This window comes from Lontra canadensis, unplaced genomic scaffold (assembly GCF_010015895.1).
Source record: "Lontra canadensis isolate GAN:19392208 unplaced genomic scaffold, GSC_riverotter_1.0 scaffold65, whole genome shotgun sequence".
In the NCBI taxonomy this organism is placed as follows: Eukaryota; Metazoa; Chordata; class Mammalia; order Carnivora; family Mustelidae; genus Lontra; species Lontra canadensis.
Genome location: NW_022631059.1, coordinates 338,141 through 362,619, shown reverse-complemented (window position 1 = coordinate 362,619; position 24,479 = coordinate 338,141). Strand labels below are relative to the sequence as shown.

At 62.3% G+C, this 24,479-nt stretch overlaps 1 protein-coding gene across 1 annotated transcript; it reads left to right on the top strand.

The window, feature by feature from the left end:
* The first annotated feature begins 20,704 nt into the window (after nucleotides 1-20,704).
* Nucleotides 20,705-23,854, top strand: ABHD16B (abhydrolase domain containing 16B). The gene is made up of 2 exons (XM_032878747.1): nucleotides 20,705-21,243; nucleotides 22,082-23,854. The coding sequence occupies exon 2, from the start codon at nucleotides 22,320-22,322 to the stop codon at nucleotides 23,730-23,732; it is 1,413 nt and encodes a 470-aa protein (XP_032734638.1). The 5' UTR covers nucleotides 20,705-21,243; nucleotides 22,082-22,319; the 3' UTR covers nucleotides 23,733-23,854.
* The last annotated feature ends 625 nt before the right edge of the window (nucleotides 23,855-24,479 follow it).

Here is a 24,479-nt window from a genome sequence, read left to right as displayed (position 1 = left end):
TGGCCCGCGCAGCGCCCGGGCCGCGGCCACCGCCCCGGGCCCCGCCCCCGCCGGCCCGGCCGCCGGCCCCGCCCCTCGCTGGGCCCCGGGCTCGGCGCCGCGGAGCGGGAGGGGGCCGCGGCGGGGGTCGGTTCCTCCGGCCCCCCCCCCCGTGGGCGGCCGGACAGCGGAAGTGCGGGCTGGAGCTCGCTGGGCATTGTGGGAAGCCCCCTCCCCTGGGCTGGCGGGGGGCGGGGGCGGCGCGGCGTGGGGGTCTCCGAGCACCGGCGCGGATTCCCGCGGGGGCGCCGAGCGGCGGGCAGAACACCCCTACGCGAGATGAGGCTCGGGGCGAGGGCACCCCGACCCCTATCTCGGCTCCGCACCCGCTCTTGCCCACGCGCCCGTTCCTCGCGGGCGCGCGGGTCCCCGGGCCACGAGCCGTCCCCACCGCCGGATGCGCAGTCCCGCCGCGCGCGTCTCGCAAACTTCGAGACTTCCCCACCTGCTCAGCCGGCCGTGCGGACTCGCGCCGTGCGGCGGGAAAGCGCTGTCGCGGCTCTGCCGAGGCGCGGGGCCGAGGAGGGCCTGGGCGCTGCGCGCTGGCGCCGTCGGGGGACCTCGGCGCGCCCAGGGAGGGGAGCACCTCGGGGCGCGGGCCGCGCGTAACAGTGCCTGTCCCTGGGGCTTTGGTTTTGGCCAACTTAGGAGCGCTGGCGGCTCCGCGCGTGGGTTCTTCCCGCCGCGTCGTCTGTCCCGTGCGGGTGCGGCCCGGGCGAAGGGCCGGGAAACAAGCCGCCTGGGCCTTACCCCACACCCCTTTAAACGGTCTGGAACCGCGCTGCCCGGGATGGCCCCACCGCGTCCCCTCTCGCCCCCGCTGTCCTCCAGCCCTCGGGCTGGCTGAATGGGAAGCGTGGCCCCACATTCCTGGCTAGCCTGTGCGGGGCAAAGGCCACCTCGCTTCCTCTCGCGGGCGCGGCGGTGGGAAGGGAGGTGAGCCTGTGGCTGGCCAGGCGCGCAGAGGAGTGGAGCACGAGCAGGCTATCCAATGGCGAGGCCCCGAGGGCCGTCTGCGCCCTGCCTCCCTGCGGGCCCGGCCGAGCGCCGCGGAATTCCTCGGGAGGTGGGAGGCGGCGGACCATTATGGATACGCTCTCTCAGGATGTGTAAGGAGGCATTCACTGGGCTGCAGCGGGAGGGCAGGCCGCGGGGGAAATTCTCCTTGAGTGAACAAGGGCGAGCCACGGTCTGGCAGCCAGCGATGAAAGGCTCGGACACTCCCTCACTTCTAGCGGCGCCTGGAAATGGCTGTGCGGACACCCTCAACCCACTCCCTTCCCGCTGCCTGCTCGGACACCGCGGGCCCAGGAGCCCCCTCCCAAGCCTTTCTTTGGAGGACCCTCTCAGTCACACCCGCCGGTCTGGAACAAGAGGCCGCGCTTCCTCAGCCAGGAAGTGAAGGCTGGACACAGCCGCCCTAAGAACTGGCTGTCTCTAGGCCTCGGGGAGGGTCTGGCAGGTCGCCTGCCTCCTCCCTCTGAGGGGACAGAGGGCACTCTGCAGGAATCCCCCCACCTGCCTTCCTAAAACACCTTTGTTATGGCCCATGGTGGGAAAGAGGCCAGGGAGACTGGGGAGGGCCGCCAGACTCCTGATACCTCCCTCCCAGAGAGAGCCCCAGTCTCTCCTGAGCCGTCGCGGTCCCCTCAGACACCCTCCAAAAACAGCCTTGTAAGACGCCATATCCGCTGTCCGTGCAGGAGTGGAGTGCCGTGAAGCGCGTCTCAGTGCCACACAGCGGTGCTCAGTCACTGCTGAGCAGGCCTTTGTCTCACCAGAACCACAACCCATCTCAGCCTTGGTCTTTTGACCTTGATAGAAACGCTTGCTGCGTTCTGGAGTAAGTCTCTAGGGCCCTGGGACTCTCTGCCCTGTTCCCCTACCCAGCATCAAGGTACCTGACCCTGCGACCTTGCCAGTGATTGAGGGCTGAGATTCCCATCTTTTCTGCTCCAAGAACGGGCAGGGAGCCCGGTGATGAATCTGCTAACACCAAAAAGGCAGACCCAAGAACAGTCCTGAAGACCCCTGACCAAGCCACACCTGAAGCCCACCCTACCTCCAGACGGCTCTTGTTCTGTGAGCTAATAACCCTCCTTACTATTTAAAACAAAAAGAAACATGGGGCGCCTGGGTGGCTTAGTCAGTTAAGCGACTGCCTTCAGCTCAGGTCATGATCCTGGACTCCCAGGATCGAGTCCCGCATCGGGCTCCCTGCTCTGCAGAGACTGCTTCTCCCTCTGACCCTCCCCCCATCTCGTGCTCTCTCTCATTCTCTCTCTCTCAAATAAATAAATAAAATCATTTAAAAAAATAAAAGTTAAAAAAAAGAAAGAAAGAAAAGAACCAACAGCAGCAACTGTGGCCTCTCCACAGAGCCGGGAGGAAAAGGGAGACGAGGGGGCACCTGGGTGGCTCTGTCGTGGGGCGTCTGCCTTCCGCTCACGGGCAGGAGGCCTGCTTCTCCCTCTCCTGCTCCCTCTGCTGCACTCCCTCCCTCCCTGTGTCTCTCTCTGTCAAATAAATAAATAAAATCTTAAAAAGAAAAGAAAGAAAAAGAGATGAAGCAGCTGGATTCCCGGGAGCCCCTTCAGTGCATCGGCTCTGGGGGGACGGACGGGCGGCATGACCCCACTGTCATCAGTGCCCGGCACCGGCTAGGGTGCTGCCAGGATTGGACTCAGAGTGCACAGACGCCAGGCTGGGCTGCTCAGACCCCACTCTTGCCTGGGTGCCCTGGACATCCATGCAGACGGCACCTGCTGCCCCTCACCCCTGAGGCTTGCCACAGACCCTGGGATGTGTCTGCTACCTGACGATCAGCTGACCCTTCCCCATGTGTGAACATGTGGCCTCTGTGAGGGCAGCTCCCGGCCCAGGTGAGGACCAAGGCTCTGGCCTCGTCAGCATTCTGCGACCAGGGCGCCCAGTATCCAGGGTCATTGTCTGACAGGGTGCAGGGGATAGGGAGCCTTGAGCGGAAGGCTGTACCTGGAGAAGCTGCTGGGCAAGAGAAGTTAAGAAATGGGTGGTCCAGGCTCTGCACTGGCCAATGCATGTGGTCATGATGGAAACTCACCCCTAGCCACATGTGTGAGTCGTCTGCCAGGAGCCTGCTGGAGAGACACGTCAAGTCTCGTGACAGAGGGGGCCCGGGAAAGAATGAGCACCAGTGGGCCAGGGCTGGGGGGCTTAGGGGGCCAGAGGCTAGAAGTCGGTCAGCCCTCACAATACATGCCGCCCCCACCCCCCAGACCTTTGAAAGACAGCCTCAGTCTGGGAGCCGTGTGGCCAGCAGGGCCCCCGCAAGGTCCTGGCACTGCCCCCCGCTGCAGGTGCTCAGCCGGCCCCCTGCCTGTCCTCCACCCCCACTGTGTGGCTTCAGGAGGGCCGAGGAGCTGGAAGGGGACCCAGCCCCATGCCAGGTGCTCTGATGCCAAGAAGCAGGGACCTGCCTCCTGCAGGTTTGTTCATGTGAGGCGTGGCCTAGAAGGAGCTTTGGGAAAGACAGGAGGGACAGCAGTATCCTTTTGCATCTCCCTTCCCAGTATCCCCTGGGCGGCCCCCTTGCCAGGGCCTTCCGCACCACACCACCTGCCCCTGCCACCACCCCATCCTCCCCAAGCTGGGTTTTCGGAGCTGTCTTCACTGCAGTCACTAGTCGGGAGACCTTGTCTGTTTATTCCCCAACCAGTGGTGTTGCTCCACCGTCCCCATGGCAACAGCCCTGGGAGTCCTGCCCCCTCCCCTGGAACTGTCCAGAACCTGCCCCTGCCCTCCCCAAGCCCCCGCTGGAAGCCAGACAGGGAGGGAGTGAAGCAGAGGGCCGGGAGGGCCTGAGGATGCTAGGGCTGCGCTGCAGGACCCGCCCCCTACACGTCACCCCTGGTCCTGCGGGGCGGCGGGCGGGGTTGGGGGAGACAGGGAGCAGGCTCCAGGCTGCCGCCAGCACCACCCAGGCCAGCTCCCAGGCCTGGCTCAGCCTGTGTCTGCGGCCAGCTGGCCCTGCTCTCCTGCTGGGCCTCCCCAAGACCACCCTCCAGAGTCACCCGGGGCCAGGGGCTACCTGCCAACCCCATGGCTGCCCCACCCCAACTGTCCTCCAGGCCTGTGGCCCTGCCAAGCCCCAACTGCCACTCCAGCTGCCACCGCCAACTGCCGTCCCATCTCCATTCCAAGTGCTCACCCCCAACCGTCCTTCCAAAACTCCAAAACGCCACTGCCAGCTGCCAGCACCCTTCCTTCCCAAGCCCCAGCTCCCACCGCCACCCTCTGGTGGAAGACCCAGGGCTGTGCATTCCAGACCTTCCCTCCAGGACCAAGGCTGGGCCACACCTGCTGTGTTCCCTGGGCGGGGCTGGTGCCTGACAGCAGAGGCAGAGAGCCAGAGGAGCATCTGGGGGCCAAGGGCCTGGCCGACAGAGGGAAAGGGTGGGAAGAGAACAGAGCCGAAGTAGAGGGAAGACAGCAGAGCCACTGATGCTGAGTGCCAGCTCTGGCCAGACCAGCCCAAGGGTGGGACGTCAGCCAGGGCCCGGCTGGGACGGCCCCGGGGGGCTGTCCACTGAGGGTCTGGGGACAGCTCAGCCTGACCACTGACCTTGCCCTGACCTGGCAATGGTCAGGGGGGCACTTTGCCTCCCTCCATCACCAGGCCTCCCTCTGGGGGCCACCAGCCTTCCAGAGACCCAGGTGGGCCCAGCTTCCAGGTCTCAGCTGTCCAAAGTCAGCCTGAGCTCAGAGAGGTGGCACTGGCTCCCTCCTGCGTTCCCACCTCAGCACCCTGCACCAGCCCAGGTCCCTTTACCATCTGATTTCTGGGGGCGCCTGGGTGGCTCAGTGGGTTAAGCCTCTGCCTCTGAGTCAGGTCATGGTCTCAGGGTCCTAGGATTGAGCCCCGCATTGGGCTCTCTGCTCAGCAGGGAGCCTGCTTCCTCCATCTGCCTGCCTCTCTGCTCGTGATCTCCGCCTGTCAAATTAAAAAAAAAAATCTTAAAAAAAAAAAAAAGTGTATCTGACTCCCGGCCCCTCCTCCAGTCCAGTCCTCCATTTCCCTGTCCCCTCTCCTTCCTTTTACCTCCTCCTCCCTGTTCATCCTGTGGTCCCTGCATCAGCGTTCTGTCCTCCAGAGATGTTGCCTGGAACCCCACCCCCACGTGGGGTTTCCACAGCCCCTGCCTCCCCCCCGGGGACACACAGCTAGCACCTGAGCTGACCCGGCCCTCACCTGGCCGAGCCAGGAGGCACTCCTACCTATGGCAGGTCCAGGCTTGGGGCTGTAATTCCACCTCAGGCAGACTCTGGAAACCCAGCCTTGGGAAGCAGCCAGCCAGCCTCGGAGCAGGGAAGGGGGCCCAAGGCCTCGGTCCCCACTGGGGAAGCGCAGCTGCTCCCTAGGGCTTCAGCCCCCGGGGCTCACGTTGCAGAGGCCGCTGGCGATGCTACAGATAGCCACCTCAGCGGAAGGGGACACCTGGCTCTCTTGAGTGTTCCGTCCAGGAGCTGCCAGAACAGGACACAGTGGGGGAGGTCTTGGGGAGCCATGTCGTCTGCAGCCTGCCCAAGTTCTGTCCTAGGAGGAGAGCTGGAGACTGGGCACCTTTCCTGAGCCCTGGGCGGTTGGGGGGGTGGGTTTTGCCCAGGGCCACTAGTCCCAGCAGCTGGGAGGGAAACTGGTGTCTGTGGCCCCCTGGGGCCTGCGGGATGAAGGGCTCTGTCCTACCTGGACAAGGCACTGCCCCCTTTCCTCCACTGGAGGAGTGTCGTCCCCTTGGTGGGCATGGAGAGGCCCCAACACTGCGCACTGGCAGCCTGCTGTCCTCACCTCCCTCCTCCTCTCGTTCACTTGTCGGGCAACATTCATGGAGTGTGTGGAGCCCGCCGTGTGCCCGGGAGTTGGACGTCTAGGGAGCAGGACAAAACTCCTTGTGTTCTGGGAGGGGGCAGGGCAAGGGGCGCCCGGGGACTCAGTCCGTTGGGCGTCGACTCTCAGTTTCGGCTCAGGCTGTGGTCTCAGGGCTGAGAGACTGAGCCCCACGTCAGTCTCTGTGATCAGTGTGGGGTGTGCTTGAGGCTCTCTCTCCATCTGCTCCTCCCCTTGCTCCCACGCTCTCTCTCTCTCTCACATAAATGGAATAAATTCCTAAGTAAGAACCTGGGTCATCTGTGTCTCGGTCGGGGCTGGACCGGCCTGTACCTGTGTCTGCCCGCTGCAGTGGTCAGAACGAGGTTCCTCAGTGTCCAATGCTGTTCCCTGCGGACAGGCGTGGTGAGCCTTTGTCTCCCCACGCGCATCCCTGTTCTCGTGTGTGCGCACTTCTCAGGGTGCGCGTGGGCGCCGGTGGGCGTGCGCTTGTTCGAAGCGGCCATCCAGGAGCGCCTACGAGCGCGTGTGTCCGTGAGCGCGTGTGCCGTGTGGTCTCGTGCACGCCTCTGTCCCCGCTGAACAAACCCACGCGTGTGAGCCGGCCCCATTCTGGACGCGGAGCGAGGGATGGTCCAGCCCCAACCTCAGGAGGGAGGGCAAGACGCGTGTGTGGGTGGGCGGGCGGGACACGGCTGTGGGGGTGGAGGAGGACAGGCTGTAGGTGATCCTCAGTGAGCCCAGCCCAGAGGGCGCTCCTGGGGGGAAGATGCCATCAAAGGCCTGCCTGGGGGGTGCCTCAGGGAACTCAGTCGGTGAAGCATCAGCCTTTGGCCCAGGTCGTGGTCCTGGGGTCCCGGGATCGAGCCCAGCTCCACATCTGGCTCCCGGCTCCACAGGGAGCCTGCTTCTCCCTCTCCCTCTCCCCCTCCCCCTGCCTGTGCACACTCTCTCTCTCAAATGGGTAAATAAAATCTTTAAAAAACTATAAAAGTCCCGCCTGGGGCTCATGTGGGATGAGCCCGGCTCCAACAACCCCAGGCTGGGGCTTCCGGGTTTTTCGACAAGCTACAGGGTACCGCTGGAGACTTTTGAACAGGACACACTCGATGTACTCATGATTCGGAGACACTTCGGGGAGGCCGAGCTGGCATACCCTGGATGGAGCAGGAGAGGCAACGCCTCTCCACCTAGCAGCAGGGCAGCCGCCGGCTGATGGGACGGGAAGCCAGAGGGGCACAGACGTGGGAGCCGTCTGGGGGCTGCTGGCCCAGGGTTGAGGAGAGAGGCCAGACTGCAGGTTCCATGAGGGGGAGGGGAGCCATGGAGGAGAGAGGAGCTGGCTTGGTCCTTGCCAGAGGGGAAATCCCTTCCTGGTGATGACTGGGGTCAGGAGAAGTCATGCGGGGCTGGGGGGGGGGGCTTGGTCACCTCAGGGCACTCCCCCCTCTTGCTCACTGGGGCTTAGAGTTGTGACCTGGGCTGGGCCAGGGCAGAGCCCCTTCCTCAGGGTGCCTGGGCCTGGAGCAACTCCCACAAGGCTTGCTTGGAGGAAAGTGAGCCCAGGCCACCGTGGTCCAGGGACCCCGTCCACTTCAGACCATCAGAGCCCATCCAGGGTTCTCTCCCCAGAGTCTGTTCTCTGGGGCTCAGGGTCCCTGCCAGGATGTGGTAGGGTGCCCTCTGGCTGTGCTCAGAAGGGACCAGCCCTAACCCATAGCTGGCAAGGCTCCCTCCTGCACCCCACTCTCCCCATCCCGCGGAGGCCAGCCTCCCAGTGAGTGCAGCCTGAAGGGAGGAGGGGACATTTGGAGTACATGTGGTCCCCTCTGTCCATCCTTGGCGGGTCAGGCATTCTGCACCCCTGCCTGCCAGGCTGCTTGCACAGCCTCAGCCCTCCTCCCTCACCAGGCACCCTCCACTCTCGACCTGCAGCTGGTCTCATGACACAGGAATCCTGTGTCCACACAGCCTTGGATGAGAGAGGGCTGAGCGAGCAGGCACCCATGTGTGTGCTCTGTCTCTGCCCCCACCAGCCCCACACGCCAATGGCCCAGCCTACAAGGGCCAGGACCTCAGGGCTCACACCCACCCCACCCCTCCACCCCGCGCCAGGGCCCCTGAACCTGCAGGTCCCTCCACCCAACAGGCTTTCCTGCTCCTCCGCACCGGCTGGTTCTCAGCCATCCCTGAGCACTCACTCCCGATCCTGGTGGGTCCAGACGCAGCCGGCCCCTCTCCCTGGGGTGGAGGATGCTGCCCAGACAGGGCCCTGTCTCTGGGCTAATGTCTGCACTCTTCTCTCGGTCCCTCACACCCTCCCTAGGCTCCACGAGGGCAGGGCCATGTTGAGGTCCCCTTATGTCCTAGAGCCTGAGGGCTCTGGGGTCAGCCCAGTCAGAATGGGGATTGGCACAAGGGTCTGGTTTGGGGCAAGTGCTTACTTCTCTGGGCGTCAGTCTGCACCTAAAAGAGCTCCCGGACAGAGCGGAGCGGGCTGACCAGGACAGCATGGGGCCCAGAAGCAGCCACAGAAGATGCTGTCTTGTGGGCAGCATCACCGCACAACAGTCTAACAGACACCAGGGCAGCAAGGACACAGGGTAGGAGCAGGCCAGGCAGGGGGAGCGATTGTGGGCTCTGAGGCTCCCCACCAAGGTTCGGAGTCTGGGATATCCTGTGGGCACCTCTTTCCTGCTGGGATTAGGCTTGGGGTCATCCTGGGATGGCATGGGAAGCCCCAAGGCTGACAGACCCAGCGGGGGGGAAAGGTCGTAGTGGAAGAAAGGAGTTTGCCTGGGCTCTTGCTGGACAGTGAGGGAGAACTGTGGGTCCATATCCCTCCTCTGGGCCCCCTGCCCTCCCCCGTCCCCCCAGGTAGGCTCAGGTAGGGTCAGAGGAAAAGTCCAGGCTGAGGGGCTGCAGAGGGATTAAGGGAAGGACCGCCCCTCCTGGGGCTGGGATCCCACCTCGCTGACCGCCTCTGTCTCTTGGCCCCCAGACCCGCAGCTGTGACCACGCAGGAGCCCTTGTGAAGAACCAGGTCCCTGCCCCAGCTGCCACAGCCAGCAAGGGGCTCTGCTCCCTCCTCCCCTGGGGGTCCTAGTGCCGGGGTGGTTTTGAGAACCAGAGGCGGGAGGCCAGATCAGACCACAGGTTTTCCTGAGGAAGGAAGGGCGGGCCTGCAGGATGGAGTGCCTCCTCTGGGCGTGCCTGGCTGCCGGAGGGCGCACAGCCTCTGCCCGGCCCTCCTGGGGGGAGGACAGCTTCTCCCTTGGGGGACCCTATTCCAAGACCTAGCCTGGCCAGGACAAATGGACCCCAAAGGCTGGAGATGCCAGGGTTGGAGTTTCCGGAACCCAGGGCCAGGGCATCCCTGAAACCCCGAGCAAATTCTAGCATTCCCAGGGGAGTGTCCGGAGCGCCCCCATTGGACCCTCCGAGGCATCTGCGGCCAGCTCAAACCACACGTCCACTCCCACCGGCACTTCAGGTTCACCAAAACCTTGTACCACAATGTGCAAAGCCCCCGTTTGTAACACTGCAAACTGGGGAAACCAGCGGCCCTCAGCAGTAGAGCAGGGAGATGAAATACGGCCAGTCCGCCTCGGAACACCGGGCAGCCACCCAGCGGAGCCACCGTGGACTCCACACGAGCAGCGCGGGCAGAGGGGCTCCCATGACACAGGCGCGGCCGGCGGAGCCAATCAGACCACAGAGCAATGGCCTTTGGAGTGGGGCCTGGGGGCTTCCCTGGGGCGGGCAACGTCCTGTTTCCTTGGTCTGGGGCCAGCGACAACATGCAGCTTGTGAACGTTGATTCAGCCTCACACGTCGGGTACGGGCACTTCTCTGTTTGCACGTGGTACTTCAATGAAAAGTTAATAAAAAAAAAACCCAAACCCTCTGCTGACCCCTCCCTGAGGGCAGAGTGTTCCCTGGGGCCATCTGTCCTGTCCTGCATTCCGCCTGGACCTCCAGGGACCCTCCACAGAGGGAGCAGAGAAGACAGGAGAGGGCAGCCCCTGGGGGAACATCTCGGGGTGGGGGGCACTTCTTATCCCTGGGGACTGAGGCTCCGAGGCCAGGCTGACGGCCCCAGGCCAGGCTCTGCCTTTCTCTAGAAGAGGGCCCACCTGGAGTAACCACAAAGGGTGGGGGTCCTGCAGCCTCACTAGTGGGGCCGGGCGGACATGGGGCCCACCCTGCTGGAGCTTGACCGGTTGGCCTTGGAATGCTGGTCCGACCTAGGGCCCGCCTGCTGGGCCAGGGGTGCCTCCAGCCCCCTCCCCGCTGCTGTGGTGCCTCTACCCCTTCCGCTTCCAGAGGCCCTGGAGCTATTTTTAACTCAGCTGAGCTGCTTCTGCAGAAGGTGGACAGAACCCCTGGCAGGGGAGTGGAGGTGGAGGCAGGAGAGAGCCAAAAGGCTGCCTTCCTCCCCCCACCCTTCCCCAGGTCTAGGCTTTCTGCGGGGCCTGGTTGTTCCTGACCTTGGAGGGAAAACAACATTCCATCACACAAACAAGATGTCCCCGGAGGCCACACAGAGACCCACACATTCAGACACAGGAGCACATACGAGGACACACAGACGGTGCTCAGGAACCTGCCAGAAACATACAAGGCACACAGAGACTCAGGGCACAATTCGGAGACATGTAGACGTGTATCCACTCAACTGTCCCTGGAAACCTAACCCACCTGGAGATAAGCACGCACACACGTGCACACGCACACACGCATGCGCGCGCACACACGCCAGCAGGCATAAGCACGATGCCCAGAGACCACCGGCTCAGGGTGCAGGGAGGTCCCCGGGGTCATGCCCATAGATCCATAGCCAGGAGGAGCCTGCAGGTGGGCTACTCCCCAGATGCCATCCCCACCCCCCGCAGCCCACTGGGGCTCAGCCCCAGGAACCTCTCGTACCTTCCCACCCGAGGCCCCCAGCCTAGGCCTCACTCTCCCCGTGATGAAGGCAGGCTGGGGGCGGTAGCTGGAGTTGAGCTGGTTCACACCCTACTTCCCTTGCATCCTCGGCAGGGCTCACACGCACACACACACACGCGCGCGTGCGCGCACACATGCACACGTGCACACGCGAGCGCTCAGGGCAGGAAACCTGAGGGAGGCATGGGGGAGGCCACCTCCTCAGGAGGGGGCCTCAGAGTGTGCTCAGCCCCTTCCCCTTCCTTTTCCCTGCTCCCTGCTTCCCCTGTCCTCTCCCAGCCTTTGTTCCCCAGAGCGGCTATCCCCCCCACCCCTGCCCCGCTGGGGGAACAGAAGTCTAGTCCTGGGAAAACCCCAGGTGCTGGCCTGGGGGGGTCTCTGTCCCTGTAACCCTGTCCCGGGGCAGGAGGAACTGGGAGAGAAGGGGCTCAGGATCCAGTAGTGGGGGACAGCCGGCTGACTTCCAACTCCCCTCCACCCCCACACCCCCACCTCTGCCCCTAGAGGCCCCAGAGGGATGGAAGAGGGCGGGGGAGTTGGCCTGAGGACAGGACATCCTCTTGGCAGGACACAGGACGCCAGGCCGGAGGTTCCCAGCCCCCGTCAAGGCCACAGGGGGAAAAGGTCACTGGGTCCTGGGGCTCACCAGTTCCAAGACTGGCCAATGTCCTGACAGCCAGTCCAAGTTACTTCAAACAGTGATTCCAAGGAGAATGGCAGAGCCTGCCCCAACTGAACACCCCTGTCCCCCTGTCCAGGCCCCACCATGGCCAGCCAGGATGTAGAAGAGCCTACCGGTCCACCCAGGGGAGCACCAGCCCCAGGATCCCTCCTCAGGGAACCCCACAGATGATGGGGGAGACCAGCAGGCCAGGCTGTCACTGTCACTTTCCCTGCAGGGGCTGCTGCCTTCATAGGTTTGCTGTACCTCCGACCGGGGGCAACTTCTCCAGGTGAATCCTGGGGCCCACTGCCCTACAGCAGAGGCCTCAGCCTGGCCCTGGTCCTCCCTTGCCAGGACAGGATCCCCAGGGACAGTCCAGCCAGGGTGAAGTCCGTGGGGACCCCTTGTTCCCACACACACCCTCCTCTGAGGGCAGCAGCAGAGCCTGGTCTTCTCTGAGCTCACCTACTGGGCTGAGATTGGCTGACGCTGTGCTCACTGCCCTGGGAGATGAGGTCCCAGGAGGCACCTGAGGGCAGTAGATCAGAGCACGTCCTGCCATTGGCCCACCTCAGGCCACCAGGACAGCGAGGTGGGCTGTTGCTCCAGGAGGCACCCTGGGCTTTGGCTCTCTGCCCGTGGTAAATCCAGACCAGAACCCCAACCCACTGGAGGAGTCTTGGGGGGTTCTCACCACCCCTTCCACACCGGTCTCCTGGCTTCAGTCTCATGCCCAACACAACCACCCGCTGGCCATTGCAGAGTGCTCTAGGTACCTGGGCCACAAATGATGTCTCACCTAAAAACAGCCTATGCTTGAGTTGGGATTTGCCTCTTTTACAGAAGAGGTAAAATTGCCGGGGGCGCCTGGGTGATTCAGTGGGCGGAGCCTCTATATTAGGCTCAGATCGTGATCTCAGGGTCCTGGGATCGAGCCCTGCATCGGGCTCTCTGCTCAGCAGGGAGCCTGCTTCCCCCCTCTCTCTCTGCCTGCCTCTCTGCCTACTTGTGATCTCTCTCTCTGTGTGAGTGTCAAAGAAATTTTAAAAAAATTTCTCTTAAAAAAAAGTTAAAATTACCAAATGGGATTTCTTTTTAGATTTCTATCGATCAGTCTATTTATTTAGAGCTCACACGGTGGGGAGAGGCAGAGGGAGAGAGAACCTCAAGCAGACTCAGTACTGAGGATGGAGCCCGACGCAGGGCTCCATCTCAAAGCCCTGAGACCACGACCTGAGCTGAAGCCAAGACTGGGACCCTTAACCGGCGGAGCCGGTGGGCTCCCAAGCAATGGGAGGTTAAGTCTGGAGTTACCACATGAAGCTGTTATTCCTCTCCCAGGAGTCCACCTGAGGAAGTGACGCCTTGACCAAGAAGCCAACCTCCCAACACCAGCCCCTTCCACTGACCCCCTGCCCCATCTCCTCTGTCTCCACCTTCCTGATGTTTTCATGGCTACACTCAGTCTTTACATCTTTCCAAAATTTAAGCTTTACTGAAGTATAATTTACACACACTGATATTCACCAAGTTTAAGTGGATGACTTGATGAGCTTTGACAAATGTGTAGTCATGCCGCCACCCCCAATGTCTTGATGTAGAACATTCCCGTTATCCAAAAAAGTCCTCCCCATCTCTCAGCATCCATTGTCAACCATCCATCTGCTTCCAACCCTAGAGTTTCTTCCTTCCTTCCTTCCTTCCGTCCTTCCTTCCTTCCTTTCATTTATTTATTTGACAGAGAGACAGTGAGAGAGGGAACACAAGCAGGGGAAGTGGGAGAGGGAGAAGCAGGCTCCCCGCTCAGCAGGGAGCCTGATGCGGGGCTTGATCCCAGGACCCAGGATCACGACCTGAACCGAAGTCAGACACTTAACGGCTGAGCCCCCCAGGCTCCCCTGCGGTTCGTTGTTTGCTGGGGGTGTGCACCGAGCCGGGTGGTCCTTGGGCTTCCGGGTGCGGCTTCTTACAGTCCGCACAATGCTTCTGAGATCCACTCACTCCGTGCGCAGCAGGAGTTCCCTCCGTTTCCTTCCACTGAAGAGGTGGACCGGAGGAGCTTGCACGTCCCTTCACCAGCTGACAGACATTCGGGTTTTTCTAGTTTGGGGACATTCTGAATAATGCTGCTACCAACGTTTAAGGACAACGCTTTGTGTGAGCCTGTTTCGCTTCTTGTGGGTAAACTCCTAAGAGTAGAATTGCTAGGCCATTCTATGGCTCATTTTCTGAATCTTTGGGTTTGTTTTCAGTTTGCCGCACCAGACCGTCCGCACCCCAAGGGCAGACACCTCGTCCATGCTGGCCGCGGACATGAGCAGCACCGAGCACAGTGCCTCGTGGAGAGTGTGTTCTCCACAGATGCTTGTCACTGAACGAGTGAGTGATCGCGGATTTTGGGGACGTGATCACAGTGTTGGGTGGCAGTGATGGGAGTGGCCCTCTGTACCAGTGACGACTAGAAATGCCTCCTTTGTCCCTCCTCAGAGATGTCAGGTACCAACTCTGACCACCTGGCGAGGGGGCATGGGGGCCCTCTTCAAATGCCTCATGAGCCCCTCACCTCCAAAGATCTCCGACAGGCCATTCCCAGAGTCACACCTTGGAGCCAGCTGTCACCAAAACCCAGACCCACCCTCAAGGGACTGTTTCTACCCTTGTCTCTCTGTGGCCCCATTCCCAGCTTGCCACACAGCAGTGACATCTCATTGAGCCCCTCATTACGAGAACAGCCTTCCCCTCTCCTGAAGACTCAGCCTTCCCCTCTCTTTGGCTTCCTTCTTATCAGGTGTGGATTTTGTACTTTCTCTCAAAAATACCAAAACTATGAGCATTTCTGTAATCTTCTGGCATCCTCCGGAAGAGCCCCAACCACCCACTTTCTCCTTGTCCACATGGCAGGTGCTGCTCATTGCTGGGACAGTCCACCTGGAAGATGGCTGACACCGGAAAGCCAGACTTGGGTGGACCCTCAGGGCTGCTGGTCCCACCATGTCCCTCCAGGGACCACTCTGTACTGCCTGGTCCCCCTTCTCGGAAACTGCAGATGTCTACGCTGGCCCTCCACAGCTCCGCTGCCTTCCCCCCAACATCATCTACCCCACCCCACAGCCAGCCGGGGTCCACCTTCCCCAGCCCTTCCTCTACAGAGCAGTGACCTCTCTGAAATGGTTTGAGGTCGTTGCCGGGACTTTCTTGCTGAGAATCTTTCAGTGACTTCTGAGAAGTGGTTTCCTTTCAAATTCCTTGCCTTAGTCTATAAACTAGCCCTGATCTACCCTCATCCCTAACCTCATTCCTGTTCCAGCCCTACCCCCCCTGCCCCCGTCTAAGCCACAGTGGCCCTGTCTTGTTCCTCTGTGATGCCAAATTCCCTCCGGCCCCAGGGCCTCTCCCAGGGTCAGGTCTCCACTGAACAATCTACTTCAGGAGCTCCTTCCTAACCCATCTTTCTGGTCTCTGCTCCTGACCCCTCTCCTGCTCTCCCCACTCCAGGTTGACAGACTGGGTGTTTGCTCCTTGAAAAGCCCTCTTTGGGTTAACCCTTTATTTGTGCCCAGGAAGCGCCCTGGGAGCAGGGACGCCACAAGGGCCATGCTCAGCCCTGTCTCCACCACCGGTAAGCAGGCCCTCAAGGATGAGTGGTTCTTGCGGGGAGTGGTGATGCCGAGAGACTGCAGGGGTGGCAGGGGTACAGGTCATCACCAGGTACAAAGACAGACGGGAAGAACTACCTTCATCAGGCCCTCTGGTGTCCATGGCAGGAGACCAGTTCAGGCCCTGTAGGACATCATCGGCAGGGGTAAGAGGAGCCCACCCTGGTGCGTGAGGCCTAACCTGAGGGACCCAGAAGATTCCGCCCCATGTAGGTGTGAAGGGAGCACTTGGGGCTTTCCAGGGGTCTGTGTCTGCTGACAGGAGCCTTTGCGTGGGGGGTGGGGGGAGCCATGCACCAGGGCATTTCCTGCCTAGCCTGGCTCCCCAGGGCCCAGCCCTGCAGCCCTGCTCCTTCCTCCCCCGCCCCAGGGGCTTTCCACAAAGCCTGAAGCCTGCTATTTTTAGCTGAGGGAGAGGGACCAATTCCTGGCCTCACTGGCTCCCACCACCAGAGCCTGAGTGAAACTGGGTCTGGGGTTGGGACCCCTGAGGCCAGAGAGGCAGCCTCTCCCTCCCCTGCCCCCTATCAAGTCTTTGAGCCTGACTTGCACCTGAGCAACCAAGGTGCCCAGCTCAGGGAGACAGCTAAGGCCCGGGCTCTCAGGCTGGGCTCTCTGCCCGGGCTCTCAGCCCAGTGGGCAGGGGCTTGAGCCCTTGGGCGGGGTTGGCCTAGGGCCTGGGTGGGCTACTGCCCACTTCCTGGGGCCGTGCCTCATCACTTCAAAGGCTGCTGGCGGCCCTGTGGTCACTCCCTGGCTCCCACGCAGCCAGAGGGGCGGGCAGCTCACGAACCCTGGCAGCTGGGTCCTGTCCCCACCCCACCCCGCCGCCCTGCAGCTTCAAAGAGCTGGGGTGGGCAGCCTTGCGGTTAGTGCTGATCCCCAGGGGAGGGTGGGGGACAGGAAAGGGGGATAACAGGGCTTTCTCTTCTTCATCCTCCCCACCCCACTGCCTTCCTGGGTGGGCTCTGTCCTGGACCAAGGGCCGCCTGGGGGTGTGGGGTCCAGGTGGGGTCACTCTGGAGTGCAGCCCCCATTAGAGAAACCACAGGAACCCAGGTGGGGGGCACGTGGCTGGGTGAGGAGGGGTCATTGGGCCCTTTATGTCCTCCTTTCTTTCCCCACTTTTCTGCCTGAAGCCTTGGGGGACAGCCTGGAGGGGAGGGGACAGAGGGAAAACAGGACAGCCTGTTGGGGCCAGCCCACCACAGAGGTGGGCTTGACTTCTCGCCAGCTCCCCAGGGGACAGCGGGGTAAGAGGGGTGGGCGAGTTCAGACAGGAGTTCAGCAGACTCTGAGAACAGAGAGCGCCTTGAGCAAGGGGGGGTGGGAGGGGAGAGGAAACTTTCAGGGTCCCCTGGGGTCAGCTCCAGGACAGTTGCCGTTTTTAATCTGCACAAGAGACTTAGAAGGAGCCCAGAGGGCTGTAACCTAGATCCGCTCACGCAGGCTCCGGAGGTGCTGACTGTGGGGCCCAAGAACAGCCCCTCCCCCAGCTCAGTGCCACAAGGCAGAGGGCACTCTGGCCAGAGAGAGACCTGAGGTCCTGGTGGTCTTCCTTCTACCAAGTCCACCGTGGCCTCTTACAGGGTCCTGCACCCCTCTGGGCTGGCCTCCCCTCACCCAACCTCCAGGCTTCCCTCCTCCTCCACTGGGGTGCCAAGGTCTCCAGGGACCAGAGCCTGGCCGCAAGGGAGGGGGCGGGGTTCTCCTCTTCTGTAGGGTCAGGAAAACGTCAGCTCCTGACCTGGGACCCAAGCAGAAGCCAGCTTTCAGCCCGCTCTCCCAGGCAAGTGGGAAACCCGCACCCCAGGAAGGCAGACCCAGGGGCCTCCCGGCAGCGCCCTCTGGCTCCCTGGGCTCCTCACCCTCGACCACCCTGACTCTTGGGGGCCAGCGACCTCCCCACCCTTTCTATTCGCGCCCTCGGGGGGAGATGGCCCTGGCTGCCCAGGCCCCAGCCCGCACCCCACCGCGGGTCCTCCCGTGGGGGTGACTGTCGGCGACCCGGGACGCAGGGGAGCGCTCTGCGGGGACGCCTCGACGCGCCGCTGCCCCCCTCGGAGCGGAGCCTCGCGCCCCGGGCGCGGCGGGGGGAGGGTGCCGAGCGCTCGGGTCGGAACTCCGGTCCCTCTCGGTTCTCCGGGGCCGCTGTGCGCGCGGCTGCTTCGGCGACACCTTCCACCTTCCGCGCGGCCTCACCGCCTCCTGGAAAATGTCCACGGGCCACGACCTGGAGGAGCCCGGAAAGGGGACCTCGGCTCCCCAGGGGAGTCTGAGTCGCCACAGAGGCTGGCCCCGGGAAACGCGGGCTCCGACCCCGGCGGCTAGGGGCGAGCCGGCCGGGCGACCGTGTCCGACGCCCCGGGCTAGGAGGTCCTTCCCCCGCCCCACTGCTGGTTTCCGGGGGCCCGCGCCGGCGAGGCAAGGTGCAGCGGACGCCGACAGCCCGAGACCCGCCTCTCAGGCAGAGGATCCCGGGGCTTTTCCCTTCTTCCCACCAAGCTCGGCCCGCTTCATCGCCCCTCCCCCAGAGCCAGGGCCGGCTGGAGAAGATCCAGGCCGCAGTTTCTATCCGGCCACTACGGAGGCGGCGGGCACCAGGGTCCCACAGGTGAGGGGTCTCCAAGGGGCAGCGAAAAGCAAAATGCGGGACTGAATCGCCCGACTACGGAATGGCTTCTGGTGCCGGCCTGGTCAGCGGGTCGGGATCAACCAACATTCACGAAGCTCATCTACACGTCCGGGTAAATGCTAAAAGCACAGAGCTGACCCGCATTGCTGCAGAGACAAGCTCCCTCAGCGGGCTCACAGGCCAGCACAAGCACAGAAAAGCAATCTGGCCAGATCTCCCTGCCCTGAGAACACACACTCCTTTCACTGGGGCAGGCGTGCTTCGGAATCACTGTGTAGGGGAAAGCACCTGGAGGCCAGGATCCTTGGACAAAGCTGCTTACAGCAGCCACCGCTGCAGAGGGGAAAGGTCTGGAAGCCCACATATCCACCAACACAGGGGAGGTATACCGGGAGGAATGGGCCACCTACCAGCTAGGGGCCTGCAGTGATACTCGGGAGAAAAGCAAGTTGCCTGGTAATGTATACACCACATCCACTTTTGCAAAAGCACGTGATAAAATAAGCTCCCCAGTCCTGCATGTGATAAAATAAGCCCCCAGTCCCGCACGTGATAAAATAAACCCCCAGTCCCCTCGGTAGGCTGTGCACATTGAAGGCAAATAGAGGAAAAGGTGTGCAAAGACACGTTCTGGTTAGTATCTCTGGATTCCAGGGAGGTGCCAAGGGAGGACCGGTAACTGTCTCATATCCTGTCTCACCAGCTGCAGTGAGCCTCATTTACATTTTGAATAACATAACATTAACGAAATACTCACCTTACCTCAACCCCGGTGCATGGGTTTGGTGCAGTGGTAGAAAGCATACAGCCCTGCTCTGAGGGACTCTCCGGAGTGACACTGGCCCCATAGTGTACCACGACCCTTTCAAGTTCATGTATGCGGCCCCAGGGATCATCCCAGGCGCAGGGCCATGGCCTGCACGGTGCCAGGAGGCACTGTCCACACACTGGAGTCTGCAGAAATGGTACAGACCGGGCAACCCCTGGAGGGCTGAGCTCCAGGGAACTCGGCCCCATCAGACCAGCCTGCTGGGCTCCTGACCCCAACCCAGACTTTACCCTGATGGTGGGGGTACAGTGGGAGAAGAGCCCACGAGACTGGCCCTGCTGGGAGGCAGGAAGGAGAGGGCGTGGGTGTGCACTGCTCCCCACCAACCCCACCACCCTGGAGGGCTCTGGGTAGTTCTCTGGGATTCCAGATGTTCAGCAGCTGTCTTGGCCATTTCCGCCCCTTCTCTGACCCTGCATCCGCCAGGAAGCGTCCCCTCCTGTCCTCAGGCTCTGAGCCACCCCCCACCTTCCCTGCACCCCATTTCCTGAGCAGAGGCGTTTGTGCAGACTCAGCTCCCTATCCCATCAGGGTGGCTTCGGTTTTCCCAAGGCCCAGGCTCAGCTCCCAGAGCCCCAGGGCTGCTGTGGTCAGCTCATGGCTGCCCCCTGGCTGGACACCCTCTGCTAGGGGCTCTGATCCCAGCCCCCACCCCTCCAGCCTCTGGGACTGTTTTTTTTTTTCTCTTTCCCTCCATTCTTTCTCCAAGGTTGGCTCTGTCTGCTCCCGCAGCATAAATCAGGGCCTCCAGGGAGGCTGAGCAGAACTGGCCAGGAGGGAGCATTACCTCCGTGGGGGAGGGTGGAAGCCCTGTGGGGTGAAGGCCAGAGGTCACAGAGCCCAGCAGGCTCTGTGGGGGTGGGGTGTATGCTCAGATGTCTGCCCAGCAGACACTGGAGGGTGAGGGGGGTTGCCTCCTTAAACTAAGACCTGATCGCTGGGATCCCAGCCCCACCTTCCCTGAGCAGATGGAGGGTGGGTAGGAGAGGTCACTGCTGCTGCAGCTGGTCCAGTCTGAGGGGGCTCTTCTGGAGAGAGGAGAGCAGGAGGTCTCCCTTCCTGTCACATGCTTTCCTGGCTCAACAGGGCTGGTGGTTGGGGGCACTTGGGCTCCCATGGGCTGGAGGGCAGGGCTGGGGCAGTCAGGAGCCAGGCCAGACACAGGGCAGGGGCCCTCAGGGGCCAGCAGCTCCAGCCTGATCTTTGATCCTCAGAAACTGGCCTCTACTCCCCTCCACCACAGCCACCTCCTCCAAGCTTCCGGTTCTCCTCGAGGGAGCCAAGGGCAGGTGGGCCTGACAGAAGGAAAGTCTATTTCCAAACACAAGTCTCAGAGCTCACCAAACCGAGAGCCTGTCCCCAGGAGGATGGGCTCCTCCAAGCCTCATTTTCCCCTGGGGTATCAAATCAAAACAAAACGTGGTATGTCTAACATACTTGGAGGACAATTTTCCAGGAGACCCTTGTGTTTGCCTGGATTCAGGCTGAGGACACAAGGAAGCCCTCTATTGTTGGCAGTCATTCCTGTGGTCTCATGAAATGAGTCTGGAGCCTCTGGGCCTGCGCAGCCCACTCCGAGCTAGGGTAAACAGCTTCTGAGTTTATGAAGAGGTTCTGGGAGAGCGAAGGCCCCCACCCCACTCTCTCCCAAGTTCTCCACTGCCACTCCTAACCACAGGGCCAGCAGGCACATTTCAGGACCACAACCACTAATCCCCATGGGCAACAGCTATGCCCATCTCTTGACCCAGGTGTGGTACCTTGTGGGCTCCCTCCTAGGGCAGTCTCCCCACCGACCCTTCAGAGCCAAGGAAGAGGTGAGGGGGTTGCAGGGCAGAGGGAACAAGAGGGGACCCTTGTCCGGGTACACGAGTGGACCCTGAGACACCCTCTTGGTCCTCAGGACCTGATCACTGGGAAGGGCAGTCCAGCCTGGGGTATGACCTGGATAGTCAGGACAGTCTGGATCTAGCTGGCTGGGGGGGAGGGGGACGCAGAGGGGTGACAAGGGTAGAGTTGCCAGGTGTCGCAAAAAATAACAAACCTAAAAACAGGATATCCAGTTAGAGTCAAATTTCAGATAAACATTTTTTTTAATATAAGTATGACCCATGCAATATCTAGGACACACTTATCCTCAAAAAGTATTTGTTTATCTGAAATTCACATATAAGTAGGCATTCTGCATTTTATCTGGAGACCCTGGTGGGAGGGACATTCAGCTCCCAATTCACTCACTCACTCAACTGACTGCTCTTGCTTCCTAACCCCCAAGGACCCTAACGGTCTCCAGCTCTGCTTCCCAAACCTGGTGGGGGCTGACTGGGCTGACAGTGGACTCAGATACAGAGAAGGCTTGCAGGAGCCTGGAGCTCCCTTCCGACTTCCCAGAACGCTCTGGGTCTCTGAGGCAGGTCTGGGGATCCAAGGGTCTGGCTAGGTTTGCTAAACTCCCTGTTTCAGTTCCAGGCAACTGTTGAATGAGCCCTCAGAGCCCAGCTCTTCCCTGGCTGTAACCCTGCCCCCTTTGCCCTCAGGTGGGCTGGCAGTCTCCAGGACCCGGGAAAAAGAGGAACCTACCAAAGCCCTCCAGAAAAGAGGAAGGTACAGTTTGTGGTGTGGTTTGAGTGACGAGTGGGGAGGAGGGCTTGGCCAAGGGCCAAAAATGAGGAACACTGGCCAGGCAGGACCTACCTGGAGGTCACTGCCTCTGCTGGCACCAGTGGAAAGAGGATCCAGAACAGATGGGGGGTTTCCAGCCCAAGCTCACCCCCTGTCCTGGGAAGGAAGGTGGTGGTGGCCGGGTAAGGCCATGAGCACACAGTGCCTTCGCTGCTCCAACAGCAGCCCACGGGCCAGACTCAGTTTCTCCCCTAGGCTGATAAAGCATATTGGATTTTCTGGGCTGCCCCACCTTGCATTGGGAGGTCTGGAGGCACCACCACCTAGCGGGGCCCTGGACAGGGAACTGCCACTCACTCCCAGCCTTCTTCAGGAGACTCCCATGTCGCTGCAAACTGTCCCACCGCCTGATCCAAACAGCTGCTTCTGCCTGTTCCTGGCTCCCTCTCCCACCCACGCGGGTACCTCACCAAGCGGGAAAGAGCTCCACAGCAAGCTTAGGTCAAGTCCACGGGAAGCCCTGCGTTTTTCCCAGTGAGACCCTGGCTTCTGACCAGGAAGAGGCGAAGGCAGTAGATGTTCCAGCCTGTCCGTCCACCTTCAGTTAAGGGGGGGGTGGGGAGCGGTGGTTGCTGGTCAAGGTGTGATGGAAGGCAGGTGAAGTGGGGCCCAGGGAGGGGGCAGGCAGAGAAGGGTCTGGGGAGGGTGTGGCTGGGGCGGAGTCCCTAGGCTTGAGTCCTGGGGGCGGGGTAGAACTTGAGGTCCACCGCGCCTGGGAGCCCTTTGTGCGCCCATCACCGGGTGTTGCCTCTTTCCCCAGCAACAATGACTCACAAAGCCAGCCCTCGCCAAGCACAGGCCGCCTCCTCTGGACCCTGGAAGGCCCAGGTCACAAAGGCCATTAGGGCCAAGCCCTGAAGAGGCATGTCCCGAGACAGCTCTGCGCGGCTCTCAACCCTGCAGCCGCCCGCGGGGCCGGGCCTGGGCCTAGAGCCGCGACCCCGGCCTGGCGACTGGGCGTTACGGCTCGCGCGGGCCGCCCCGTAGCCTCGACGCCCATGTGTGTCGTCTGCTTCGTGAAGGCGCTGGTGCACGTGTTCAAGATCTACCTGACCGCCCACTACACCTACAACTTCCGCAGCTGGCCCGTGGACTTCCGCTGGGATGACGTGCGCGCCGCCGGCGGGGGAGGCAGCGGTCACCGCGCGCTGACGTGCGCCGCGGCGGCGGCCGGCGTGTGGCTGCTGCGGGGTGCGGCTCTGGGCGGGGACACGCCAGGGCGACCGCTGCGCGGGGCGCGCAGTCAGGCGCAGTGCCTCCTGCAGCAGATCCGCGAGCTGCCGGGCCAGCTCGCCAGCTACGCGCTGGCCCACTCGCTGGGCCGCTGGCTCGTGTACCCGGGCTCCATGTTCCTGATGACTCGCGCGCTGCTGCCGCTGCTGCAGCAGGGCCAAGAGCGCCTCGTGGAGCGCTACAGTGGCCGGCGCGCCAAGCTGGTGGCCTGTGACGGCAATGAGATCGACACCATGTTCATGGATCGCCGCCAGCACCCGGGCAGCCAAGGCCGCGGCCTGCGCCTCGTCATCTGCTGCGAAGGCAATGCCGGCTTCTACGAGATGGGCTGCCTGTCCGCGCCCCTGGAAGCTGGCTACTCGGTGCTGGGCTGGAACCACCCGGGCTTCGGGGGCAGCACGGGCGCGCCGTTCCCGCAGCATGACGCCAACGCGGTGGACGTGGTGGTCAAGTACGCGCTGCACCGCCTTCACTTCCCGCCGGCGCACGTCGTGGTCTATGGCTGGTCCATCGGGGGCTTCACGGCCACCTGGGCCACCATGACATACCCGGAGCTCGGTGCGCTGGTGCTTGACGCCACCTTCGACGACCTCGTGCCGCTGGCCCTGAAGGTCATGCCCCACAGCTGGAAGGGCCTCGTGGTGCGCACAGTGCGGGAGCACTTCAACCTCAACGTGGCGGAGCAGCTGTGCCGCTACCCCGGGCCCGTGCTGCTGCTGCGGCGCACGCAGGACGACGTGGTCAGCACCTCGGGCCACCTGCGCCCTCTGCCGTCCGGCGACGTGGAGGGCAACCGCGGCAACGAGCTGCTCCTGCGTCTGCTGCAGCACCGCTACCCGGTCGTGATGGCGCGGGAGGGCCTCGCGGTCGTGACGCGCTGGCTCCGCGCCGGCAGCCGGGCGCAGGAGGCCGCCTTCTATGCGCGCTACCGCGTGGACGACGAGTGGTGCCTGGCCCTGCTGCGCTCCTACCACGCGCGCTGCGAGGACGAGCGGGAGGACGAGCAGGCCTGGGGGCCGCACGGGCTCTCTTTCCCCTGGCTGGTGGGCCGGGGCCTGAGCCCGCGGCGGCGCCGGCAGCTCGCGCTGTTCCTGGCTCGCAAACACCTCAGGAATGTGGAGGCGACTCACTGCAGTCCGCTGGAGCCCGAGGACTTCCAGCTGCCCTGGAGGTTGTAGCCCTCGCCCTGCAGCTGCTGGCAAGCGCCTCCGTGCCTTTGCGCCCCTCCAGGGCCTCGAGTCCTTTCCCTCCCCGCACCCGAAACCAGTAAAGGTGGCCCTGCCTAGGGATCCCGACCTGGTGTCTGAGGGACGGCGAGGCACAACACAGGGAACCGGTGCTCTCCCTCTCTGGGGCGTTTCCCCCTTCCTTCCTTCCTTCCTTCCTTCCTTTTCTCCCTCAAACACTTGTGGATTCCAGGCTGCTCCCAAAGAGAATGTAGACCCAGTTTATGGCAACACTGTGTGATGGGCGCTTTGATCACCTCAAAAGGATGGTGGGAACACGGGCTGTGGGACCCCAGGAGGTGCTCTTAACCCGGCCTGGGGTACAGGATGGCTCTGGGTCTGGACAAGTCACCCCTACCTGTGAAGGAACACTAGCCCTGGAAGCTTATCAAGCAGGTCTTAGCAGCCAGACCCGACCAGGAGTGTGACGCTGGGCTCTTTGTAAGGTCCCCTCTGCACCTCCACCTGCCTGGCTTCTGCAGGCAAGGACAACACTGGGAGTGACAGGGACTCACAGGGGCGTGTCCATATGGGCAGCAGACGCGCCGGCACGGAACGACCGTCACTTGCTCGGCATCCCCTTGAGCCAGACCCAGCCGGGCATTGCTCCTGGTGTACTCCAGAATGAGGGACAGGCCCTCCGCCACCGCCACCTGTCATGCAGTCGCCCCTCTACCACTTGCCGCGAGCTGCATGAAG